We start from the raw sequence: 22541 nt of genomic DNA, 5'->3' as shown, positions 1-22541 counted from the left end.
TCAAATCTTTCCGACGGACTCAAGTCCGGTCGAAAAGTCCGCTCGTCTGTATGCTAGTCCGACGGACAAAAACCGACACTAGGGCAGCTATTGGCTACTGGCTATGAACTTCCTTGTTTTAGTCCGGTGTACCTTATCATTTACGAATCCGTCGGACTTTGGTTGATCATGTGTAGGCAAGTCTGTTTGTTCGGAAAGTCCGTCGAAAAGTCCGCCCGTGTGTACGCGGCATCAGACTTTCTACATAATAGAGGTCTGAAGGCAATACAGAACAGATATTAGGCAATTAATGTAATGGAAAGGTTATATGTGTAATATAGAGCAGGGCTGAAACGATTAATCAATAATGATCGATAATGAAAATCGTTGTCAACGATTTTCATTATCGATTAGTTGGTCTGCTAGCGGAATGCACCTTCCTCCCTGCCAGTCCCGCCTCCGCCCGTGTCCTGTACAATCCTCTGTGTACAAGCCGGCCCCGCTGTAGTCTCATGTGACCAGGCACGTCCGCCTCTCTCCTCTGAAGCACCTGAAAAGCGCTTCGGAAGCGATGCAACATGGGCGTTTTTAACCCCTTCCTTTGGGTTAAAAGCGTCGCTTAACCTCTTGCCGACCAGCCGCTGTCTTTATACTGCGGTAGATTGGCTGCCCTGTGCGAATCGCCATAGGTTTACATCGGCCGCTTTAAGAATGATAGGGGCGCTGGAGGCGCCAGAGCCCGTGCGGGTGGCCAGCTACCCGCGATCGCTCCAAAGAGCCAGAACGGGGATCTGTGTATGTAAACAAACAGATCCCCGTTCTGACAGGGGAGTAGACAGAGATCTGCTGTTCCCAGTGATCAGGAACAGCGATCTCTCTCCTCCTCCAGTCAGCCCCCTCCCCCCACAGTTAGAAACACCTCCCTAGGGAACACTTAACCCTTTGACCCCCCCCCCGTGTTAACACCTTCCCAGCCAGTGACATTTATACATTAATCAGTGGCTATTTTTAGCACTGATCGCTGTATAAATGTCAGTGGTCCCAAAAAAGTGTCCGATCTGTCCGCCGCAATGTCGCATTACCGCTCAAAATCGCAGATCGCCATTACTAGTAATAAATAAATAAATAATAAAAATACCATAAATCTATCCCCTATTTGTAGTCACTATATATTTTTGCGCAAACCAATCAATATAGGCTTATTGCAATTTTTATTTTTACCAAAAATATGTAGAATACATATTGGCCTAAACCGATGAGGAAATTTGTTTTTCTTATTTTTTTATTTTTTTTTTTATGTGTATTATAGCAAAAAAGTTAAAAAATATATATTTTTCTCAAAATTGTCGCTCTTTTTTTAGTTCATAGCGCAAAAAATAAAAAACACAGAGGCGATCAAATACCACCAAAAGAAAGCTCTATTGGTGGGGGGAATAAAAAGGACGTCAATTTTGTTTGGGTACAGCGTCGCACGACCGCGCAATTGTTAGTTAAAACGACGCAAAAAATGGCCTGGTCATTAAGGGGGCAAATCCTTTCCGGTCCTCAAGTGGTTTACCGCTAACGACCGGCGTGAAAGCAGCCTAAAGCACAAGGCACCGTGGGGTTGATTTACTAAAACCTGAGTGTGCAAAATCTGGTGTAGCTCTGAATAGTAACCAATCAGCTTCCAGGCTTTATTGTCAAAGCTTAATTGAACAAGCTGACGTTAGAAGCTGGTTGGCTACCAGGTACAGCTGCAACAGATTCTGAGTGTACTCCTGTGTGCAGTAGAAGGGCATGAGGAACTATGTCTGAGTCATAAGAGACTGGGCACAATAGATAGGTATAAGGCACTATAAACAATACAGAGGTATGATGCACTTCATGTCTTAGAGAGGCATGTGGCACTGTATGCTGTGATTTTTTTTTTTTTTAAGCCCGTGGTTTGTGAATACACTCCAAAAACTCCACCCTGTGCCAAAAAAAGTGCACACATAAATATGAGACACAAAATGTGCAATGGGGGGTACATATGATCCTCCAAAGGAGAAGGATCTTCTTAACCCTGATCCCCCGGGGCGTTAGGCTCCAGACGGGGACTGAGGTACTTACACATGGTCTATCTGACCGAAGCCAGATGGACCCCGTTCTCTGGGAGGTCTGTCGAAACAGACAACCCCAAGTACTAGGTGGGGCTCCCCCGAAGTGAGACCCCATGAAAGAGGGCGGACTAAGCCAGAAGGCCATGTCCACCCCCTCCCAAGACTTTCAGGGCAGGCCCGAGGACCTACAACCTACTTATCGAACGTGAAACGTGTACAACACTAATCAACCAAAAAAAAAAGACAAAAGTGACAGACACGACAAACAAACATAAAGTTGGAGGGAAGGGATAGCGAAGAACGTGCATAAGGTGCCATTGTGAAATACAATGCCCGGCTCTCCGGGCCAGGAATAAAGAATTCCTCTGGTCCAAGCCAACAGGCTCGGCCCTAGAGGCAGGTGTGAAAAAAGTGTGTATGGTGCAGTGACCTTGGTGCCAATAAAACTCGAAGTGGGACACTAACACACTGAGAATTACGGCACCCCTGGTCTGCCACTCCAGGGGCACATACACCACGGGCTTCTTTAGAAGCCCGGCCTTCGGCCAGACCAGTGCAGCTCCATCCCTACCAGGGGGTAACCCTTCCATTTTTTTGGGGGGAAAAACCTAATCCCGGCCCTCCGTTCGTTGAGCAGTCTTGTTTCGGTTCCTACCCATACTAACCTTCCAGGTTACCAGCACACCAGTGGATTTGCATAGCTACCGCCACCCCAACCTACCGCCATAGGTCAGGACAGTAGCACAGCGCCTCCACTGGTAACTGATAAGAACAGATACTACACTTGATCTTAGTCAAGAGGCCGGGAAGCGATATAAGACCATACAGAGGCATGATGCACTTCATGTCTTAAGCCTCATACACACGATCGGATTGTTGGCCAACAAACCCATGGAATTTTGTCTGAAGGGCGTTGGCCCAAACTTGTCTTGCATACACACGGCCACACAAATGTTGGCCAACAAGTACGAACGTAGTGACGTACTACGTTGTTTTTCAGCTCTTTAGGGCCACCCTTTGGGCTCCCTCTGCTAGTTTCGTATTAGTAGAAGTTTGGTGAGTGTTGATTCACACTTTTCAGTTTGTTTCTGAATGGCTGTTCGTCAATCAGAGGAGGAGATAGCGTGTTATTTATTATTGGCCTTGGTGTTATTGCTTTGACATTTTTTTTGGTTGAATAATGATTTTATTTGGTATATTTTCTATATTTTTGGATGCATAGAATGCACTTTTTGGTTACGTTCTTTTGGCAGATATCATGTTTAATTTTATTTGTTTTCTTTTTTTAATGCACAGTAAAAAAATTGTGTAGAATAATACTTGGCTATGTGTTTTACGTCAAATGACAGTTTGGGAGTCGGCAGTTACATTTTAAAAAATACAATGTAAAATTAACAAGGGACACCAACATAGTTGTATCTTTGATCTTAAAAACTACAGGATAATAGTGTTGTGGTAACTTTCCCAAATAATAAAAAAAAAAAAAAACAGAATAATATTATTCTTGATATCACTAGAAAAAAAAAGCCTTTGATAATTCGTTTGCAATAACTCCATCAGTATCACCAGTAAAGCAGCTTCATTATTATCCCATTAAAGAAGAAGAGAATTGTGCGCTGAATTTCGAGATTTCATTATTTGCCACGTCACGAATGTTAATTCTCCATTCCGAACGCTAGTTTACAAGACCGACCGCTTCTGGCTCGTCCCTGCTTCCGAGCATGCGTGTTTGTACTTTGGACTTTTGTCCGACGGACTTGTGTACACACGCTCGGAAAATCCGACAACACACATTTATCCACGGAAAATGTATTAACCTTCCATCCAACATTTGTCCGGAAAGTTGGCCAATAATTGTCCGATGGAGCGTACACACGGTCGGATTTTCTGCCAACAGCCTGTCATCACACATTTCCCCTCGGAAAATCTGATCGTGTGTATGAGGCTTTAGAAAGGCATGTGGCACTGTATGTGATTTTTTATTTTTTTTTAAAAACCCGTGGTGTGTGAACACACTCCAAAAACTCCGCCCAGTGCAAAAAAAAAGTGCACACAAAAAGTGAAGACAAAAAGTGCACATAGGGTGTACATATGGTCCTCCAAAATAGAAGGACCTTGCCCTGATCCCCCGGGGCGTTAGGCTCCATACGGGGACTGGGGTACTTTCAGATGGTCCATCTGGCCGAAGCCAGATGGACCACGTTCTCTGGGAGGTCTGCCGAAACAGACCACCCCAAGTACAAGGTGGGGCTTCCCCGAAGGGAGACCCCATGAGAGAGGGTGAACCAAGCCAGAAGGCCATGTCCACCCCCTCCCAAGACTTTCAGGGCAGGCCCGAGGATCTACACCCTACCAGTCAGATGTGAAACAATGTATGATGTGATGTGCTGTGCGAAGTAAAGGTCTGAGATACATTGGATATGATAGGGAGGTGTGAGGAACTATGTGTAGTAAAGATATTCAAGGCACTGCAGGTAATGGAGAGGCACTGTGAGTAGTAAAGAAGAGGTAAGGGACACTGCATTTGTTACAGAGGTGTAAGGCACTGCATTAAAAAGAGCAAAAGAAGCTGTATGTAATAGATGTATGTAATAGAGAGGTAATAAAGTCATAATAGAGGGATATGAGACAATGCATTTATTTTCCTTATGTTTTTAAATAGTTCATCAATCTTCCCAATTTTTTGGATGAAAAGCCACATTTGGAAAGCCTTTTCACATTTCGGTGAGGGCTCTCTGCTCCCTGGTTAGTTTGTATTCCTTGGCTTTAGACAACGGCATGCTTACGTTGCATGCAGGGTTTGTATCAGATTCCTGTTATATTTATGAAGGTGAGATGGATTTTGGGCAGCTGAGTGGACTCTTTGGTGTAGAAGGAGGTAAGAACTGCGTGTAAAGTTTTTCCCGCACTCCGAACAAGCATAGGGCCGCTCCCCGGTATGCGTTCGCTGGTGGCTGGTCAAGGCTGACTTCTTGGTAAAACATTTCCCGCACTCTATACAAGAATAAGGCTTCTCTCCCGAATGGATTCTCTGGTGAGTCACGAGGTTCGTGCTATGGGAAAAACGCCTCCCGCACTCCGAGCAAGAGTAAGGTCTTTCCCCCGTGTGAGTTCGCTGGTGGTTGACCAGCATCGACTTCTGATTAAATGATTTTCCGCACTCCGCACAGGAATATGGCTTCTCCCCCGAGTGGGCGCGCAAGTGTTTCATGAGCGTTGACCTTTGCGCAAAACACTTCCCGCAGTCCTTGCACGCAAAAGGCTTCTCCCCGGTGTGAGTCCGTAGGTGCTCTATGAGCAGCGACTTAAGCCGGAAGGACTTGTCGCATTCGGGACAGGTGTAGAGTTTCGGACTCGTGTGGATCAGCTGGTGCTTCACCAGCTGCTCCTCCCTGCCGAAAAACTTCCCGCACTGCAAACAGGGCAGAGAATGGGGCCCTTTGTACATCAGCTGGTGTCTGAGGAACTCCGAGCTGCTGGTGAAGACGCTACGGCACTGGTCACAGTTGTAGGTCTTTGTTTCCAGGCCTTGTGTTGGTGGCCATGATGGACAGCTTGTTTGAGTACTTTTTTGATTTCCATCTCTGAACATGATGATGCAATTTTGAGTTCCTTCCTGAATTCGCCTGTGTTGAGCCTGGGAGTTAGTCCATGTTAGTTCCAGAGGATCTTTATCTTCTGAAGATGGTTCTTCTTTCATATTAAAAGATAAGTGGTCTATTTCAAGAGTGGCATCGCCCAACTCCTCTTTAACGTGAGTCAGCGATGCAAATCTCTCCATCCCATTATGAGGAGACAGTCGAAATGCATCGTTCTGAAAGTCTCCTCCGTGGAGCTCTTCCACCTTTATGTTGTCCTTCATACAGCATACCTCGGTATTAACACCTCTGTCTTCTAAAGAGTCTCTTTCTTCCTTTACAGCTCCATGCGTCTGTAGCGTCTCAGCTCCTCCAGATATATCTGTTAAATATAAATATGTTTCAGTGACAAGTATTTTAAGGATTACCCCACATTTGGTAGAAACTCTCTGACTTGTGGTCATAAATGAAACTTAGGCCTGGTTTACACTTGCTTCAAAATGTGGCATTGGACACACTTTTTTAAAGCACCCTGGATGCCAGTCAAAGCTCCTGTCACTAAATAAAATGGTTCCCTTACAGTCCTGTTCACATGTTGTGTTTGCTTTTCTTCAAAAATGATACCCCATGTCGCTTTATTGGTGCTTCAAAGTGTCTTCAAAGCCTCCATAGAAGTCTAAGACAACGCTCGCTAACAGCATCTGCAGCATTTGAGAGGCTTTTAATCAGCTTTAGCTTTGCTTCGTTTTGGAGGTATTGCAGGTATGAGATATCCCAGGATGCACTGGGACACCAACAAGCAAACTGAAAAGATGTCATCAGCAGTCACTTCTGTTTTATGTGTATATATTCTGGGAGTGTCTGGTGCAGACGTCACATCTGGAGTGAAGTGTGGAGCAGCAGGAAGGTGTGCGGGGTCCAGAGTGGAGTGGAGCAACTAACAGATGGCACAGGTGGTGTGGAACATGGGAATGCTATAGTGGAAGGTGAGACGGGACCAGAGAGAGAGAGGACTAAGTGGCAGAGGATCAGCAGAGCTGGGGGAGTGGAACAGGAGAAACTAGCAGATGTCACATCTGGTGAGCAGTGTAATAGCAATATAGTGGGAGGTGAGCGGGGACAGGAGAGAGAAGAGGGTTAGCAAACCAGAGGATCAGCAGAGCTGGGGGTTACTACTGAGTGGGGGGATCAGCAGAGGTGAGGGTTACTACTGTTTGGGCGATCAGTAGAGCTGGGGGCTACTACTGAGAGGGGGATTAGCAAAGCTGTGGGATACTACTGAGTGGGGGATCAGCAGAGCAGAAGGTACTACTGAGTGTGGGATCTGTTGAACAAGGGTACTAATGAGCTGGGGATCTGCTGAGTTTGGGTCCTACTGAGCCAGGATTCTATGGAGCCCCTTTAAAACAAATAGGAAGTCAATACACAGAGCTTCAAAAAAGCATCACAGAAGCATCAAAAACAAATAAAAAGTTAAAGCTGTAGGCGCTTTAATGTGTGTTAAAGTTGAAGCAAGTGTAAATAAACCCTTATAATGGATCTAAAAAAACAACAACTTGTAAACAGGCAGGTTCTTTCCTGCAAAATAGAAATGTAATGTCTCTTCTGCAATAAATTACATGTAGCCACTCAGTTAGCTGTTTAGTAATGTACGCATGGGGTGGATCTCAAGAGTTGGTGGTGGAAAACCTGGAGAAACAAAAATCCTACAACCATCAATTCTAGACCTCAAGACCCTCATGCATTATGGCAACCACCTTGCTTCCTTCTCTTATATAGATAATAAAAAATAAATGATAACATACCCGGTGATGTGAGTGGTGGCAAGTCCTCCACAATGACGTCCTTGTAGAGATCCTTGTGTCCTTCTATATACTCCCACTCCTCCATGGAGAAATAGACAGTGACATCCTGACACCTTATAGGAACCTGACACACACAAAGATACAGTCACCATCCAGACACATCCCTTGTCTGTTACTGGATAATGTCCCAGAATTCCCACCACCGCTCACCTCTCCTGTCAGCAACTCCAAGATCTTCTTCGTGACTTCTAGGATCTTCTTGTGGTTGTGTCCAGGAGAAAGGTGCACGAAGGGGATCTGGCCCTTGCTCAGTTCACTCCAAGATGATTTCCTAACTACCATGAAATCCTGCAGAAGAGAACAAAAATTCTATGTTTAAATTACCAACTATAGTGTTCCTGAACCCTCCTCACCTCTCAGGGCAGGTCTGTATTGTATTAATAGAGATAAGAATGATGTCATGTGACCTCCCAGAATCCTCCTCACCTCTCCGGTCAGCTCTGTGTTTTATTAATAGAGATAAGAGTGATGTCATGTGACCTCCCAGAATCCTCCTCACCTCTCCGGTCAGGTCTGTGTTTTATTAATAGAGATAAGAGTGATGTCATGTGACCTCCCAGAATCCTCCTCACCTCTCCGGTCAGGTCTGTCTTCTGGAAGTAGCAGAGAAAGAGAGAAGGAAGGCCGATTGGAAACGAACATCTCCTCCACGCTGGGAGCAACAGGTGCTGGCAATGCTTGTACAATGAAGTAATTTAGAAAAAGTCCTGGACAGCCGCACTCAAAATTATATGTTGCCTTTTTTAAATAAAAGTCATCAAAGATACATGCCACAGCAAAAAAATGCCTCCTGTGAAATCTGACGCATTTCACACTGTAGTCAGTGCTTAATCATAGCTCAGTTATGATTAGGCACTGACTACAGTGTGAAACGCGTCAGCTTTCCTGCATTTTTCTGCTGTGGCATGTATCTTTGATGACTTTTATTTAATAAAGGCAATATATCATTTTGAGTGCGGCTGTCCAGGACTTTTTCTAATTACTTCAGGTCTGTGTTTTATTAATAGAGATATGAGTGATGTCATGTGACCTCCCAGAATCCTCCTCACCTATCAGGTCAGGTCTGTGTTTTATTATTAGAGATAGGAGTGATGTCATGTGACCTCCCAGAATCCTCCTCACCTCTCCGGTCAGGTCTGTGTTTTATTATTAGAGATAGGAGTGATGTCATGTGACCTCCCAGAATCCTCCTCACCTATCAGGTCAGGTCTGTGTTTTATTATTAGAGATAGGAGTGATGTCATGTGACCTCCCAGAATCCTCCTCACCTCTCCGGTCAGCAGGTGGATGATCTCCAGGGTGAGGTCTAATATCCTCCTATTAATGTCACCTTGGTCCTTGTCCATCCTCAGTGGATCGGTCGAATCTCTGTATATCTTCTGTGTAAAGAAAAGTGGAAGTAAAAGTTTTCTTTTCTCAGAATGATCCTGTGCGGCGCGCTGTACTCCTGTAGTTAGCTTTGCCGACACCCCCCCCCCTCCCCCAGCCCAGCTCTGTTGATTGACAGCGGCTCCAAGCAACTCCAGCTGCTGAGAACCGAAACATCTCTCCACTCCTGCAATGGGGGAGAGGGATGGAAAAGGAAGGTTGCGCACGGTCACGTGACTAGGGTTGCCGCCATCCCTTTAAACCCGAACACATATTAATTACACAGGTTCTGAGGATGATTAAGGTGGTAATTAAACTCACTTGGTGTCTTATCTGCATTAAATTAGCCTCAGAACCTGTGTAATTCATATGTGTTTAGGTTTAAAGGGATGAGGTGGCAACTCTACGTGACCGAGGAAAAAAAACTCAATAAAAAGCATAAAACGTCTTATCAAACTGGATGTTATTTATTGTACAAAAAACAAAGCAGACTATGCAACATAAAATACATAAATAAAGTACAACTTACCAGATAAATCAGCAGTCACCCATCTCTGAAAGAGAGCCCAGCGCTTCCTGGGGTTTTTTTTTTTCTAATCTGTTTTTTGCGTTCCACCGCACATCCTGTCTCTCCCACTTCCTCGCTGTGCGTTCCAACAGCCTCCGCTCAGCACTGCCATCTGGTGATGGAATTTGCAAACTGCGCTGTGTTTTTCTATTGAGTGCGCACACGCCACCTTGTGTCTATTTGTAGGAACTGTAGATGGTAATCCACACTGCGGAATAAGAGCTCTGATAGGGCGTCAGTTATGTCTATCCTAAACTGAACACGTTCTAGAGCAGGGGTCTCCAAACTTTCTAAACAAAGGGCCAGTTTATTGTCCTTCAGACTTTAGGGGGGCCGGACTGTTGCCAGTGGGAGGAGAAAATGCCCTGGTGTCAGTGGGCAGAACATTTTTTACATAGTGCCTATAGGAGGAGGAGTGTCATTAGGAGGAGGAATAGTGGCCCAACGTTGGTAATAATGGGAAGAATAGCATCCCATTGTTGTTTTTAGTGGATGGAATAGTGCCCAATCATTTATATTGGTGGGAGGAAAAGTGTTCTATCGTTGGTGTCAATGGAAGATGCCCCATCGTTGGTGTCAATGGAAGATGCCCCATCGTTGGTGTCAATGGAAGATGCCCCATCGTTGGTGTCAAAGGAAGATGCTTCATCGTTGGTGTCAATAGAAGTTGCCTCATCACTGGTGTCAATGGAAGATGCCTCATCGTTGGTGTCAATGGAACATGCCCCATCGTTGGTGTCAATGGAAGATGCCCCATCGTTGGTGTCAATGGAAGATGCCTCATCATTGGTGTCAATGGAAGATGCCTCATCGTTGGTGTCAATGGAACATGCCCCATCGTTGGTGTCAATGGAACATGCCCCATCATTGGTGTCAATGGAAGATGCCCCATCGTTGGTGTCAATGGAAGATGCCCCATGGTTGGTGTCAATGGAAGATGCCCCATAGTTTGTGTCAATGGAAGATGCCCCATCGTTGGTGTCAATGGAAGATGCCCCATCGTTGGTGTCAATGGAAGATGCCCCATCGTTGGTGTCAATGGAAGATGCCCCATCGTTTGTGTCAATGGAAGATGCCCCATCGTTGGTGTCAATGGAAGATGCCCCATCATTGGTGTCAATGGAAGATGCCCCATCGTTGGTGTCAATGGAGGGAATAATGCTCCCTTGTTGGTGTCAGTAGAAGGAATAGTGCCCCATCGTTGTTGTCAGTGGAAAAAAGTGCACAATTGTTTATAGCAGTGGAAGGAATAATGCTCCATTGTTGGTGTCAGTGAAAGTAATTCTCTCGTTGGTGTCATTGGAAGGAATGGTGCTATCTGGGCTTATGGGATATCACATTATCTGTGAGGGGCTGTTGGTGTTATCATGTGGGGGAAGGGGTCTGGACATTTATTATCATGTTGCCTAATCACTCAACAACATGCATCTGTTTGACATGATTTTTCATCTTTATGAATTAGTACTTTCTATTACTTTTTTTCAGAGCAATGTATGTACTCTCTTCTATTCCATTCCCCTGATGAAGCCAATGCCTTGGCGAAACTAATAGGGAAGATATGACCTGTCATTACCATTCAGGTCACCATTATTTTGGCTTGTAAATTGCCTACTTGCTCCTCTACATTAATTTGTGTTTTTGTATATGTGTCTTTATATACTGTATCATTGTCTTTTTAATTCATTGTAATAAAATGTGATATTTGTATATATTTTGCATTATTTTGTCATTGGCACCGCTATAATTCCTCCACCGTTGTTTCCCTTCTGTAATGGTGCCTCATCGTTGGTGTCAGACAGAGGAGTAGATCCTCATAGCAGTGGGAGGTACAGCGCTCCAAGGGCCGGATAAAGGTAAGCAAAGGGCCGCAGTTTGGAGACCACTGTTCAAGAGTCCAAGCATTGGTGTGATCAATGGGTTTGGAACCACAGAGCTTAGGTGGATAGGACAAGAGGAACATTGACACATCTTGGCAGATATTTGAGAATTGTCCACTCTGTCAGGGCAGCCCCATGCATGACAGATTTACCCTTGGAAATCTATCTATCTATCTATCTATCTATCTATCTATCTATCTATCTATCTATCTATCTATCTATCTATCTGTATAGTATACAATAAATATAAATATATATATACTGAAGATGTGTAAGGTGCTGCATAAGCATAGAGGTATGAGGCAGTGTGGTGATATGGAGGGATTAGGCACTGTGCACTGTGCAATTGGTTTTGTTCCAAATTCGTTTTTTTAACGTATTTGGACAAATTCGTTAAGTCGTAAATATCTGAATTAACAAAAAACACGTTTAACGAATTTTTACGAATATTCAAAAATTCTGAAACTTTCAGAAAATCTAAAATAATAACTAACTAATAATAACTTAACTTTTACTAACTATTAAATTATAGGTATTGGCATATCCTTTAAAAATTGGCTGTTAGTGAACGTAACGAATACGAATTTATCCGAAGTTACGAATTATCCGAAATAACGAATGCCGTATCTAAACGAATGGAACATAACGAATTAATAATAATAAATAGCAATAATAATAATAATGACAAACTTTTTATTATTATTAATATTATTATTTATTACTACTTCAGTATTCCATTTGTTTCGATGCGGCATTCGTTATTTCAGATAATTCGTAACTTCAGATAAATTCGTATTTGTTACATTCACTAACAGCCAAATTGGAAAGGAAATTCCAATACCTATAATTTAATAGTTAGTTATTAGTTAGTTAGTTCGTTATTCTTTAGAATTTTCGGATTTTCTTTCTTATTTTCGTATTTTTCGAATTTACGAATTGCGATCATAACGCATGACTCGAAAAATGAAAAAAAAATGAAAAAACGAATGAAATAAAATCTAATGAATTTTTCGGCAGTGCACATGTCTACTCTTTGTAATAAGAAAGGATGAGGTTTGGTGTGTGTATAGAGGCATCAGGCACTGTGTGTAATAGAGAAGGAAGAGGCAGAGACAAGTAACATTCACATAAAGGTCATTTAAAATACAATGAAAACTGCACTTTTCTTCTTCAAACTTTTTATTGACGTATGAAAATTCTTTATTTTGTTCTTTGTTGTTTTTTTTTTATTTTATTTGGACCTTTCCAATCTTTCCAATCTTTTTGGATGGAAAATTTTAGTCAACAATGTTTTTTTTTTTTTTTTACATTACAATATTACACCGATGACTTATTACTGGCAAGAATTCCTACAATCTACAGTTACCTTGGCTGGTCTCTCCTCTAAGCCCTCTGGCTTTGTATTTAGGAAGCAGGGTTTGTAGGGTTTATTTTAGATTCCTGTTTTATTTGTGAAGGAGAGGTGAACATGGGGTAGTCATTAACCACTTCTATACCGGGCCTATTCTGGCAATCCTCTCCTACATGTAAAAATCATATTTTTTTTGCTAGAAAATTACTCAGAACCCCCAAACAATATATATATATATATAATTTTTAGCAGAGACCTAGGGAATAAAATGATGGTCGTTTTAACTTTCTTTGTCACACGTTATTTGCGCAGCAATTTTTCAAAATGTGCTTTTTTTCATGAACTTAAACAAAAATGTATCCCCGTTTTTTTTTTTTTTGTATAGTGTGAAAGATGATTTTACGCCGAGTAAATAGATACCTAACATGTCACGCTTTAAAATTGCACACACACGCGGAATGGCGCCAAACTTCGGTACTTAAAAATCTCCATAGGGAACGCTTACATTTTTTTACAGGTTACCTGTTTAGAGTTACAAAGGTGATCTAGTGCTAGAATTATTGCTCTCACTCTAACGATCGCAGTGATACCTCACATGTGTGGTTTGAACACTTTTTACATATGCGAGCGCGACGTACGTATGCGTTCGCTTCTGCGTGCGGGGACGGGGGCACTTTAAATTATTATTTTTTTATTATTATTATTTTACTTGGGCATGACAGGTCCTCTTTACAGCGAGATCTGGGGTCAATAAGTCCCCACATCTTGCCTCTAGGCTGGAAAGGCTGAAAAATAAAAAGATCTCGGCTTCACAGCCGAGGAAACGGCAGTGTTTACATCTGCCGAGGCTGGACGTGATGTCATGAGGTCGCGCCCGGCCTCCGAAGGTCATAGAGACTGCTGTGGACCATCTGGTCTGCGGTATTCTCTATGATAAACAGCCGCTGCCGCCTGATTCATTCTCCGGTTAGCCGATCACACGGGCGAGCCGGTAGAAGCACTGGAGGGCGGAGGGTGGTGGAGGGACACATGTTTACATCTGCCAAGGCTGGACGTGACGTCATAAGGACGCGCCGGGCCTCCGATGGTCATAGAGGCTGCTGTGGACCATCTGGTCTGCGGTATTCTCTATGATAAACAGCCGCCGCCACCTGATTCATTCTCCGGTTAACCGATGACACGGGCGAGCCGGTAGAAGCACGTGCCCTCCCACCACCTGTAAAAACAATCAAGCGGCTGAACAGCCACTATGATTGTTTTTACATGACAGGGAATCGCCAGCAGAAAATTATATCTGAACCCATCATTCAGATTTTACCATTTAAACTCCAGGACGTCATATAACGTCCACCTAAGGAGAAGTGGTTAAAGAGGGAAGATGGGGGATAAAATGTTGTGTTATTTTGTGATGTTAACTCAAAGAACACAACAAACATTTCAAATGGATAAAAAAAAAGCAACAATCTTGCAGCGGGTTACCTAACTGGTTTTAGGAGTCTCTGAGGAGTGAAGTTTCTGGTGCTGAACAAGGTGATAACTGCGGGTAAAGCCTTTCCCACACTCTGAACAAACGTAAGGCCGCTCTCCGGTATGTGTACGCTGGTGGCTGGTCAGAGATGACTTCAGAGAAAAGGATTTCCCGCACTCTGAACAGGCATAGGGCTTCTCCCCCGAATGGATTCTCTGGTGGGAACGGCGGTTTGTGCTGCTGGAGAAACACTTCCCACACACGGCACAAGCGTAAGGCCGCTCCCCTGTGTGAGTCCGCTGGTGGCTGATCACCATCGACTTCCGACTGAAGGACCTCCCGCACTCCGAACAGGAGAACGGCTTCTCCCCGGTGTGAGACTGCACGTGTTTCACGAGCGACGACTTCTGGGCGAAACACTTCCCGCAGTCCTGGCACGGGAACGGCTTTTCCCCGGTGTGAATGCGCAGGTGGACCACGAGCGTGGACTTTTGCTGAAAGGACTTGTCGCATTCGGGGCAGGTGTACGGTTTCAGGCTTCGGTGGATGCGCTGATGCCTGATCAGGTTCTTCTGCTTGCTGAAAAACTTCCCGCAGTCTGAGCAGGACAGAGAATGGGGCCCTTTGTACATCAGCCGGTGTTTGAAGAATTCCGAGCTGCTGGTGAAGACGCTTTCACACCCATCACAGTTGTAAGTCTTCGTCTCCAAGCTTTGTGACGGGGGCCGGAACGGACAGGACAGTGGACTTACACTTTTACTTCCGGAACAGCTTCCTGTTCCTTTCTGTACGCTCCCGTCTTCGGCCTGGGAGTCAATCTGAGGTTTGTGTTCCAGAGGAAGTCCAACTTCCAAAAATAACTTATTTTTAATAGGTAAAGAAATTTGGTCAAACCCAACAGACTCCTCCTTAGCGTGAGTAAATTGCGCAAGTCTTTCTGTCCCAGGGACATTCCTATTTTGAGACGATGGACAGGCTACTTGATTCATTCTTTCAATACCTTTCCTGCACACTTTATAGGAGCTTCCTGTTCCTTTCTGTACGCTCCTGTCTTCGGCTTGGGAGTCAATCTGTGGTTTGTGTTCCCGAAGAAGTCCAACTTCTGAAAATAATTTCTTTTTAATCGGAAAAGAAAAATGGTCGATCTCAACCGACTCCTCCTTAAAGTGAGTAAATGGAGCAAGTCTCTCCGTAACGGGGACGTTCCTATTTTGAGACGATGGACAGGCTGCTTGAATAATTCTTTTAGTCCCGTTCCCGTACATTATATAGGAGCTTCCTGTTCCTTTCTGTACGCTCCTGTCTTCGGCTTGGGAGTCAGTCTGCGTTTTGTGTTCCCCAGGAAGTCCAACTTTTGAAAAAAAAAATTCTTCAATAGGAAAAGATAAATAGTCAATCTCAACTGCGGCCAAGTCCAACTCTTCCTTAATGGGAGTAAATGGTGCAAGTCTCTCTGTTTCGGAGATGTTCCTATTTTGGGACAATAGACAGGCAGCTTGATAGATTCCTTTAGTTCCATTCCGGCACATTTTATAGGAGTCTCCATTTCCATCCTGTACACCTCCGTCCATGGCTTGGGAATCAACAGTTATTTTTTGTTTCGGTGGATCGTCATCTTCTAAAAATAGTCCCCACTTAGAATGAAAAGACAATTTCTCTTTTTCAAGCTCATCTTTGGCTGACTCCTCCTTTACGGGATTAGAAAGTGTATGTATCTCGGCCCTGGGGCCATTCTCATCTTGAGACAATGGTAGATATCGACAGTGTCCTCCCGGGAGATCTCCTTCCTCCTTTGTATTAACGCTCCAATCCTCTAAAGAGTCCAACTCCTCATATATAGCTCTGTGGCTCTTCAGCTTCTCAACTCCTTCAGACAAATCTGTAAAATGGAAATAAGTTTTAGTTACGGGTCTGCTCGGAATTTCTGCTCATTGGTCGAAACTTTAGTACTTGTTTTCATAAATGTAACTCAATGGCTTATTGCTCAAACACCTACAGCTCAATAATCATGCTTAACAATAGAAGATCAATGAAAGTGGGTGTGTCTCTATGTGAACGATGACAGTCACATAGAGACACACCCACTTTCAATGACCTTCTATTGTCGAGCATGATTATTGATCTGTAGGTGTTTGAGCAACGATCCATTGTCTTTGTGACATATTGGTGTTTCTTTATGATTGCTCAACTTGTGGTTCTTTGGTGCTTGTTGTGTGGCCCCACAGAACAAGTCAGTAGTGAGTGCAGAACAAATGTGTGCCACCATCTTTCCTGCAGCTACGGCACCCCCCTCGTCTCCGCTCACACCTTGTCTTAGCAGTCTGCAGATATGAAGAGGACATAACTCCTACTCTAGATCCTGCGATTCTCCATGCAGCCACAGAGAGGTTTGTCTCTGTACGCCCCCCCCCCCCCATCTCAGGAGCTGGCAGCAGAGCGGAAGACGTCACTCCTCCTCCACATCCCACGCTTCTCCGTGCAGCTACAGTTTCTGAAACACCCCCCCATCTCAGCAATCAGCAGAAGAGAAGAGGACAGAACTCCTCCTCCAGATACTGCACTTCTTCATGCAGCCACAGAGAGGCTCATTTCTGAACCCCCCCATTTCAGCAGTTGACAACAGAGAGGAGGACATAACGCCTCCTCCAGATCCTTCACTTCTCCATGTAGCCACAAAGAGGCTACCAACTGCTGAGACAGCAGTTGGTAGCAGAGAGGAGGACATAAATCCTTCTACAGGTCCTGCGCCTCTCTGTGCAGCTGCAAATAATTACTCAACTGTGTATTGATTAGAAAGCTTCATGGAAAGTTGGTGGGATCTCAGAAGAAGGTGAGGCTGATGCCACCAACTCCACATAGAGATGACCTAATCCATTATGACAACTACCAGCTAGAGCTTATGTTCTATTTATCCACATATAGGTAATAATGAGAATATATTAGAGCATACCCGTTGATGTGAGGGGCGGCTGATTCTCCATCATGACGTCCTTGTAGAGATCCTTGTGTCCTTCTATATACTCCCACTCCTCCATGGAGAAATAGACAGTGACATCCTGACACCTTATAGGAACCTGACACACACAATGATACAGTCACCATCCAGTCACATCCCTTGTCTGTTACTGGATAATGTCCCAGAATTCCCGGCACCACTCACCTCTCCTGTCAGCAGATCAATCATCTTCTGGATGACTTCTAGGATCTTGACGCTGGTGTTTTTTACAGTTTTCTCCGTAATTAGGTTCTGGACATTCCTCATCCTGCCAGGATCCCCGGTGTTTGTTTCAGGTACATAAACCTAAATAAAAGGCAAAAGTTCAGAAAGGTCAAGTCCTCACCTCTCCGTTCACATCTGTGTTTTATTAATAGAGATAAGAGTGATGTCATGTAATCTCCCAGAATCCTCCTCACCTCTCCAGTCAGGTCTGTGTTTTATTAATAGAGATAAGAGTGATGTCATGTGACCTCCCAGAATCCTCCTCACCTCTCCAGTCGGGTCTGTGTTTTATTAATGGAGATAACAGTGATGTCATGTGACCTCCCAGAATCCTCCTCACCTCTCCAGTCAGCAGGTAGATGACCTCTAATGTAAGGTCTAACATTTTCCCAGTCACGTCATTCTGGTCCATCTCCATCCTCATAGATCAGTCAGCGCAGCTGCACTCAGTGCGTCTCTGAGATTACGGATACTGCTACTGTCAACTCAAGCATTCAAAGAAAATGGGAAATTTAATCATATTTACCTTGTAACTTTCCTATACTAGTACCAATTCATGGCAGTATATATGTGGAAGTAGCTCTGTCCACCACCAACCCACAGGACCAGTGCATAGCTTTGTGTTTGAGCTCACACGACAGCCCATTTCCTATAAAACGCTACAAACGAACTGGGTGGGTCCAGTATGCTTCCATGGATTGGCCCCAGGAAAGGAAAAATTACCATGTAAGTATGATCGAATTTTCCATCTTCCTGTTGCCAACATGGTAGCATACATGTGGAAAACCAATACCCAATAGCTACGAGGTAGGGCAAGGTTTCTCAACCAGGGTTCCTCCAGAGAAATTTCTCCCCTCCCAGATAAGTTACCACTGACAACATTGATCTTTTTAGCTATCTGTAAGGTGGGAATTCTTCCCAATGGCCACAAGTGTAAGGAGCATTTTTCCCACTGACCATTACACTAATGTATCATGAGAGGTATAGTAAATATTAGCAGGGGTTCCTTGAGACCAGAAAGTTATTTCAGGGGTTCCTCTGTATTGAAAAAGTTGAGAAAGGCTAAAGTAGGGTATGCTTAGGCAAATTTTTTACAAGGACAGAGATGGCGCTATAGCTTTTCTGACAAAATTTGTCATAGTAAGAATTGACGATCTATCTGGTGATGTTGCTGGATGGTGTCATCAGAAGAGCAGTTGGCCGATCCACAAATGGTTTTCATCGACTATCCCGCAGACACTGCCCAAGACATTGAGTTTTGTCTTGTTGGTATGCAGCACTTACTTTTCGTGGTTCCAGCCTGGCCACCTAGAAGCTTCACAAACCATGATGTTATTGTAGGAGTAGATATTTCCTTCCATTAGTTGGCTACAGAAGGAAATTAGGAACAATCTTTCTGATCCTCTGAAACAGGGATCTTCAAACTACGGCCCTCTAACTGTTGCGGAACTACACGTCCCATGAGGCATTGTAAAACTCTGACTTTAACACACATGACTAGGCATGATGGAAATTGTGAACAACTGGAGGGCCATAGTTTGGAGACCCCTGCTCTGAAAGATGCCATAGCCAGCAAGTATGCCTTCTAAGACCTGGAGACATTAAGATCATTAAGCTGCTGTGTGTCCTGTGTCTGGCTGGTCCCCAGGGGACAGAGGGTCCATACCAGTGTTTAACCAAGTCCGTTTAAAATATTTTTGTAGACGAAATTAACACAATTTTAGTCGACTAAAATACAACTAAAACTAAAACAATTCAGACGACTAAATGACGACTAAACCTAAAATGGTATTTTAGTCTAAAGGCTGACTAAAACTAAATCGCAATTTGGCGTCAAAATGAACACTGGTTGATCAGGATGTCAAGAGAAGGGCACAAAACATACAACAGGACATAGGACTACTCAATCCAGTAAACAGTTTATGTATGGAGGCACACACCCCGTGCATGGAGTTCAGATATTCCTCTGGTCAAGGTGATTGCTACTAGGAAACAAGTTTTTAAGGTCAGCTTCCAGGGTGCCACTTCCTCCAGTGGGGTTAAAAATTGAAACCTTAAGAACTGTTGACAGGTCCCACTGAGGAAAGGAGTCCAGGTCTTCAATATTGCTTTAAAAAACTGACATACAAAAAGACTAAATATGCATCTTTGACTGGTCGGTGCCAAAAGAATTGACTATGGACTTTGATATACCTAAGGCTCAGGCTGAAGGCAACTTCTGACTGTAAAAAGCCCAGTAACTGTACAGTCACTGGTGAAGTAGGTGAAACCCCCTTTTCAGTGGCAAATGCCAAGAACCCAGCCCCGATGAGATGATAAATGTCAACTTTGCCTTTAGTTGGGTGTTGATCACTTGGAGAGTGCAGACTTGGGCTTCCAGCCTCTTCTTCTCAATCTCCATGCCTTCAGAGCCAGAGGTTACACATTTGGGTGAACAATGAAGATGTGGGCTCCATGGTAGATCAGTGGAAAGGCATGCCCCAGCTGAACCAGGGCATCAAACCCCTCTGCCCCAGGAGATCTTGAAAAAAATCTCATTGTCTTGTGACTGGTGAAGTCAAGGGGTCAATTTTTGGCATCCACCAAGCTCTGCTGACCAACTGGAACACCTCCTGGATCAGAAACTGCTTGGTGATGCTGAGAATTTCCTGGATAGAGCAGGCACTCAGTACATTTTGGAAGTTAAGCAAAGTGGAGAAATAGAGCAGGCCCCATAAGGTTATCTTATTGGTACTGTTGTCTTAAAGTATTGATGTTGATGTAGGTGATCTGGTTCCTGGGCAGGAAGCTTCTTCAAGCCAGAAGATCTCCACAGTCTCCTTGGCATGTAGTGTAATGTGCCGAAAATGAAAACTGAAATGTCACATCACTGTTAAGAGGTCCAGAAAGAACTTTATTCCAATAATAGTCAGGGGGACAATCCAAAGAGTATCCAATGCGTTTTGGGGGTCCACAAACACCCCCTTGTCAGCAGCTGATTTGACTGCCAAACCAGCTGCTGACAAGCCCTGTGCTTGTAATCACACTTGACACAATAGTATTAAAGGTCCAGTTCACTGCTAACCCAAATATATTTCTTCAACCAAGCCCTGATGAAGGGGCATTTTAGGATGCTGGATACTCTTTGGATTGTCCCCCTGTACATTCTGGAAGGCTGGGATAAAAGCTGCAGACAGTGCAGAGTGCTACTTGGTTGTATATTTGGAAGTCCCACATATCTCATACTTTGTAGCGCTTGCAGTGCCTCAAGTGGTAGACTCTGCCTGAGGGACTTGGAGCCAGGTTCTTGGCTTTAGTCTACCACCATAAACTGCTCCTCATCAGTACATACCCATGTTCAAAAACTGGTGGTGGATGCCATCTTGGACATTTAATTAGAGGTCTCCTACCCCTGTCACCCTCCCCTACAGCCAATCCACAGAGCTTGCCCAAATCCAAGATAGCCACCAGAGAGGTAATTGTGCATTGCATTTGCTCTGGAAGCCGCATCATTTTCGAGAACAAGGTCAATTCCACAATGACCACTGGAATGTAGCACGGTCATGGCCAGGAAGAAACACATGGAAGTAAAAAATGGTGGCACAGTTATCAGAGCCACTATAGAGGAGCACAAAACTGAACATTCCAAAGGATCCACAGAAGGGGTTCCCTACCACATTGGAATATTTAGAACCTAAGTTGAGGGTCTCCTCTACAGGAGAGGCTGAACCTACATGGGCAGCCACCAAAGGTGGCAGGTCAAGGATTTTTTTCCCCTCATTCACATCGGCCATGAGTTCTGGAGGACAAAGAATAGGGACCGGTCTGTTGTGTCACCGGCCCGATAGGTTGGCAGTGGGTGGGGCTACTTCCACATGCATGCTGCCATGGATTGGCGCCAGGAAATTTTTTCTTTCAGGATATCTCATTGAAAGAATAAAATTTACTAAAAAAAATCAGGTTCTGCATTATTCTGCATACAAAGGTGATATATTGATTGAGAATTACACTAAAGGGCAATGATTATACATAGCAATTCCAATCTATAGGAGACTCAACATAAATAATCATCTTACCACCATAAACCTGCTACAGTCTTCCAATTCTGAGACTAGGACCCGCCCACTTCCAGAAATGCTTCCTTTTTTTGTGCCAGATTTCCAGGTTGTGCGTTCCAGCTCCCTGTAGAATTCTTCCGTGCGTTCCACGGGTATCTGTTCTTGCTCGGCGCTGCCATCTAGCGGCTGGCGTTGTGAACTGCACGCTTTTCTTCTATAAGATTTTTAGTGAAGACTTGCGCGCCACCTGGTGTCCATGAGTAAGAATTGCAGGTGTACTCCACACAATGTAATGGAGCACTAATAGGGAAATACTCAACCTTCTCCTATGTATCTTTAGGTGTTTAAAACCCAACTTCAGGAATTAGGGCATCTTGATGTAAGAGGGGGGATTTTGAATTCTGATGGGGACCCTAAGGTAAGGGGGACTCTGATGGTGACCCAGATGTAAGGGAGGACTCTGATAAGGACCTTGATGTAAGGGGGGGACTCTGATGGGGACCCTGATAAGGGGGGCTCTGATGGGACCTTGATGTAAGGGGGTCTCTGATGGGGACCCTGATAAGGGGGGCTCTGATGGGACCTTGATATAAGGGAGGACTCTGATGGGGACCCTGATGTAAGGAGGGACTCTGATGGGGGCCTTGATGTAAAGGGAGACTATGATTGGGACCCTGATGTAAGGGGGGGACTCTGATGTGACCATAATTGTAAGGGGGGGGGCTTTGATCGAGATCCTGATGGGGATATTTTGTGGCTCACAAATATTTGTACACTATATGATGTGGCCCTCGTACTGAAAGGTTTGGGATCTAGGGGGTACAGGAATAGGCATTATTATCTTGATAATTAAAAAATAATGTTTGGGATTTTTAATTTTTTTTTTTCAAGACTAACACTCCCCTAGGTGGATGCATCGGTCTCCCGCTGGCTCTAACACTGAGAACTGAGCGATCAAACACCATTGATCGCTCGGTTCTCAGAGCTCTGTGAATAGAGAGCTGGTAAGTGGCAGTCACTACTGCTCCCCCCCCCCCGCTGGGCAGTAGCGGCTGGCTCAGGCTCTCAGTGGATCGCTGAGAGGCTGATCCCGGTGCCGGTCCAGGTTTGTGGGCAGACACCCGGACCACATGGTTGCCTTCTTTC

At 44.4% G+C, this 22541-nt stretch overlaps 2 protein-coding genes and 1 pseudogene across 2 annotated transcripts in view; all 3 read right to left on the bottom strand.

The window, feature by feature from the left end:
* LOC141106628 (uncharacterized) overlaps positions 1-9654 on the bottom strand; it is an 85762-nt gene extending 76108 nt beyond the window's left edge. Inside the window, exons 1-5 of the mRNA XM_073597560.1 lie at positions 9404-9654; positions 8775-8885; positions 7657-7794; positions 7447-7570; positions 4924-6023 (exon numbers count right to left, since the gene is read on the bottom strand). Of these exons, the coding sequence (XP_073453661.1) occupies positions 4924-6023; positions 7447-7570; positions 7657-7794; positions 8775-8852 (1440 nt within the window). The 5' untranslated portion in view covers positions 8853-8885; positions 9404-9654. The remainder of the gene's footprint in view (positions 1-4923; positions 6024-7446; positions 7571-7656; positions 7795-8774; positions 8886-9403) is intronic.
* On the bottom strand, positions 2750-2877 carry LOC141106968 (U2 spliceosomal RNA; annotated as a pseudogene).
* A 2628-nt stretch (positions 9655-12282) lies between the features above and the next one.
* LOC141106576 (uncharacterized) lies at positions 12283-21525 on the bottom strand. The gene is made up of 5 exons (XM_073597459.1): positions 21414-21525; positions 17699-17843; positions 17299-17439; positions 17089-17212; positions 12283-16017 (listed from the first exon to the last, which is right to left on the bottom strand). The coding sequence occupies exons 2-5, from the start codon at positions 17780-17782 to the stop codon at positions 14150-14152; spliced, it is 2217 nt and encodes a 738-aa protein (XP_073453560.1). The 5' UTR covers positions 17783-17843; positions 21414-21525; the 3' UTR covers positions 12283-14149.
* Positions 21526-22541: the final 1016 nt, after the last annotated feature.

This window comes from Aquarana catesbeiana, linkage group LG08 (assembly GCF_042186555.1).
Source record: "Aquarana catesbeiana isolate 2022-GZ linkage group LG08, ASM4218655v1, whole genome shotgun sequence".
Classification (NCBI taxonomy): Eukaryota; Metazoa; Chordata; class Amphibia; order Anura; family Ranidae; genus Aquarana; species Aquarana catesbeiana.
This window is presented reverse-complemented; position numbering and strand designations above follow the sequence as displayed.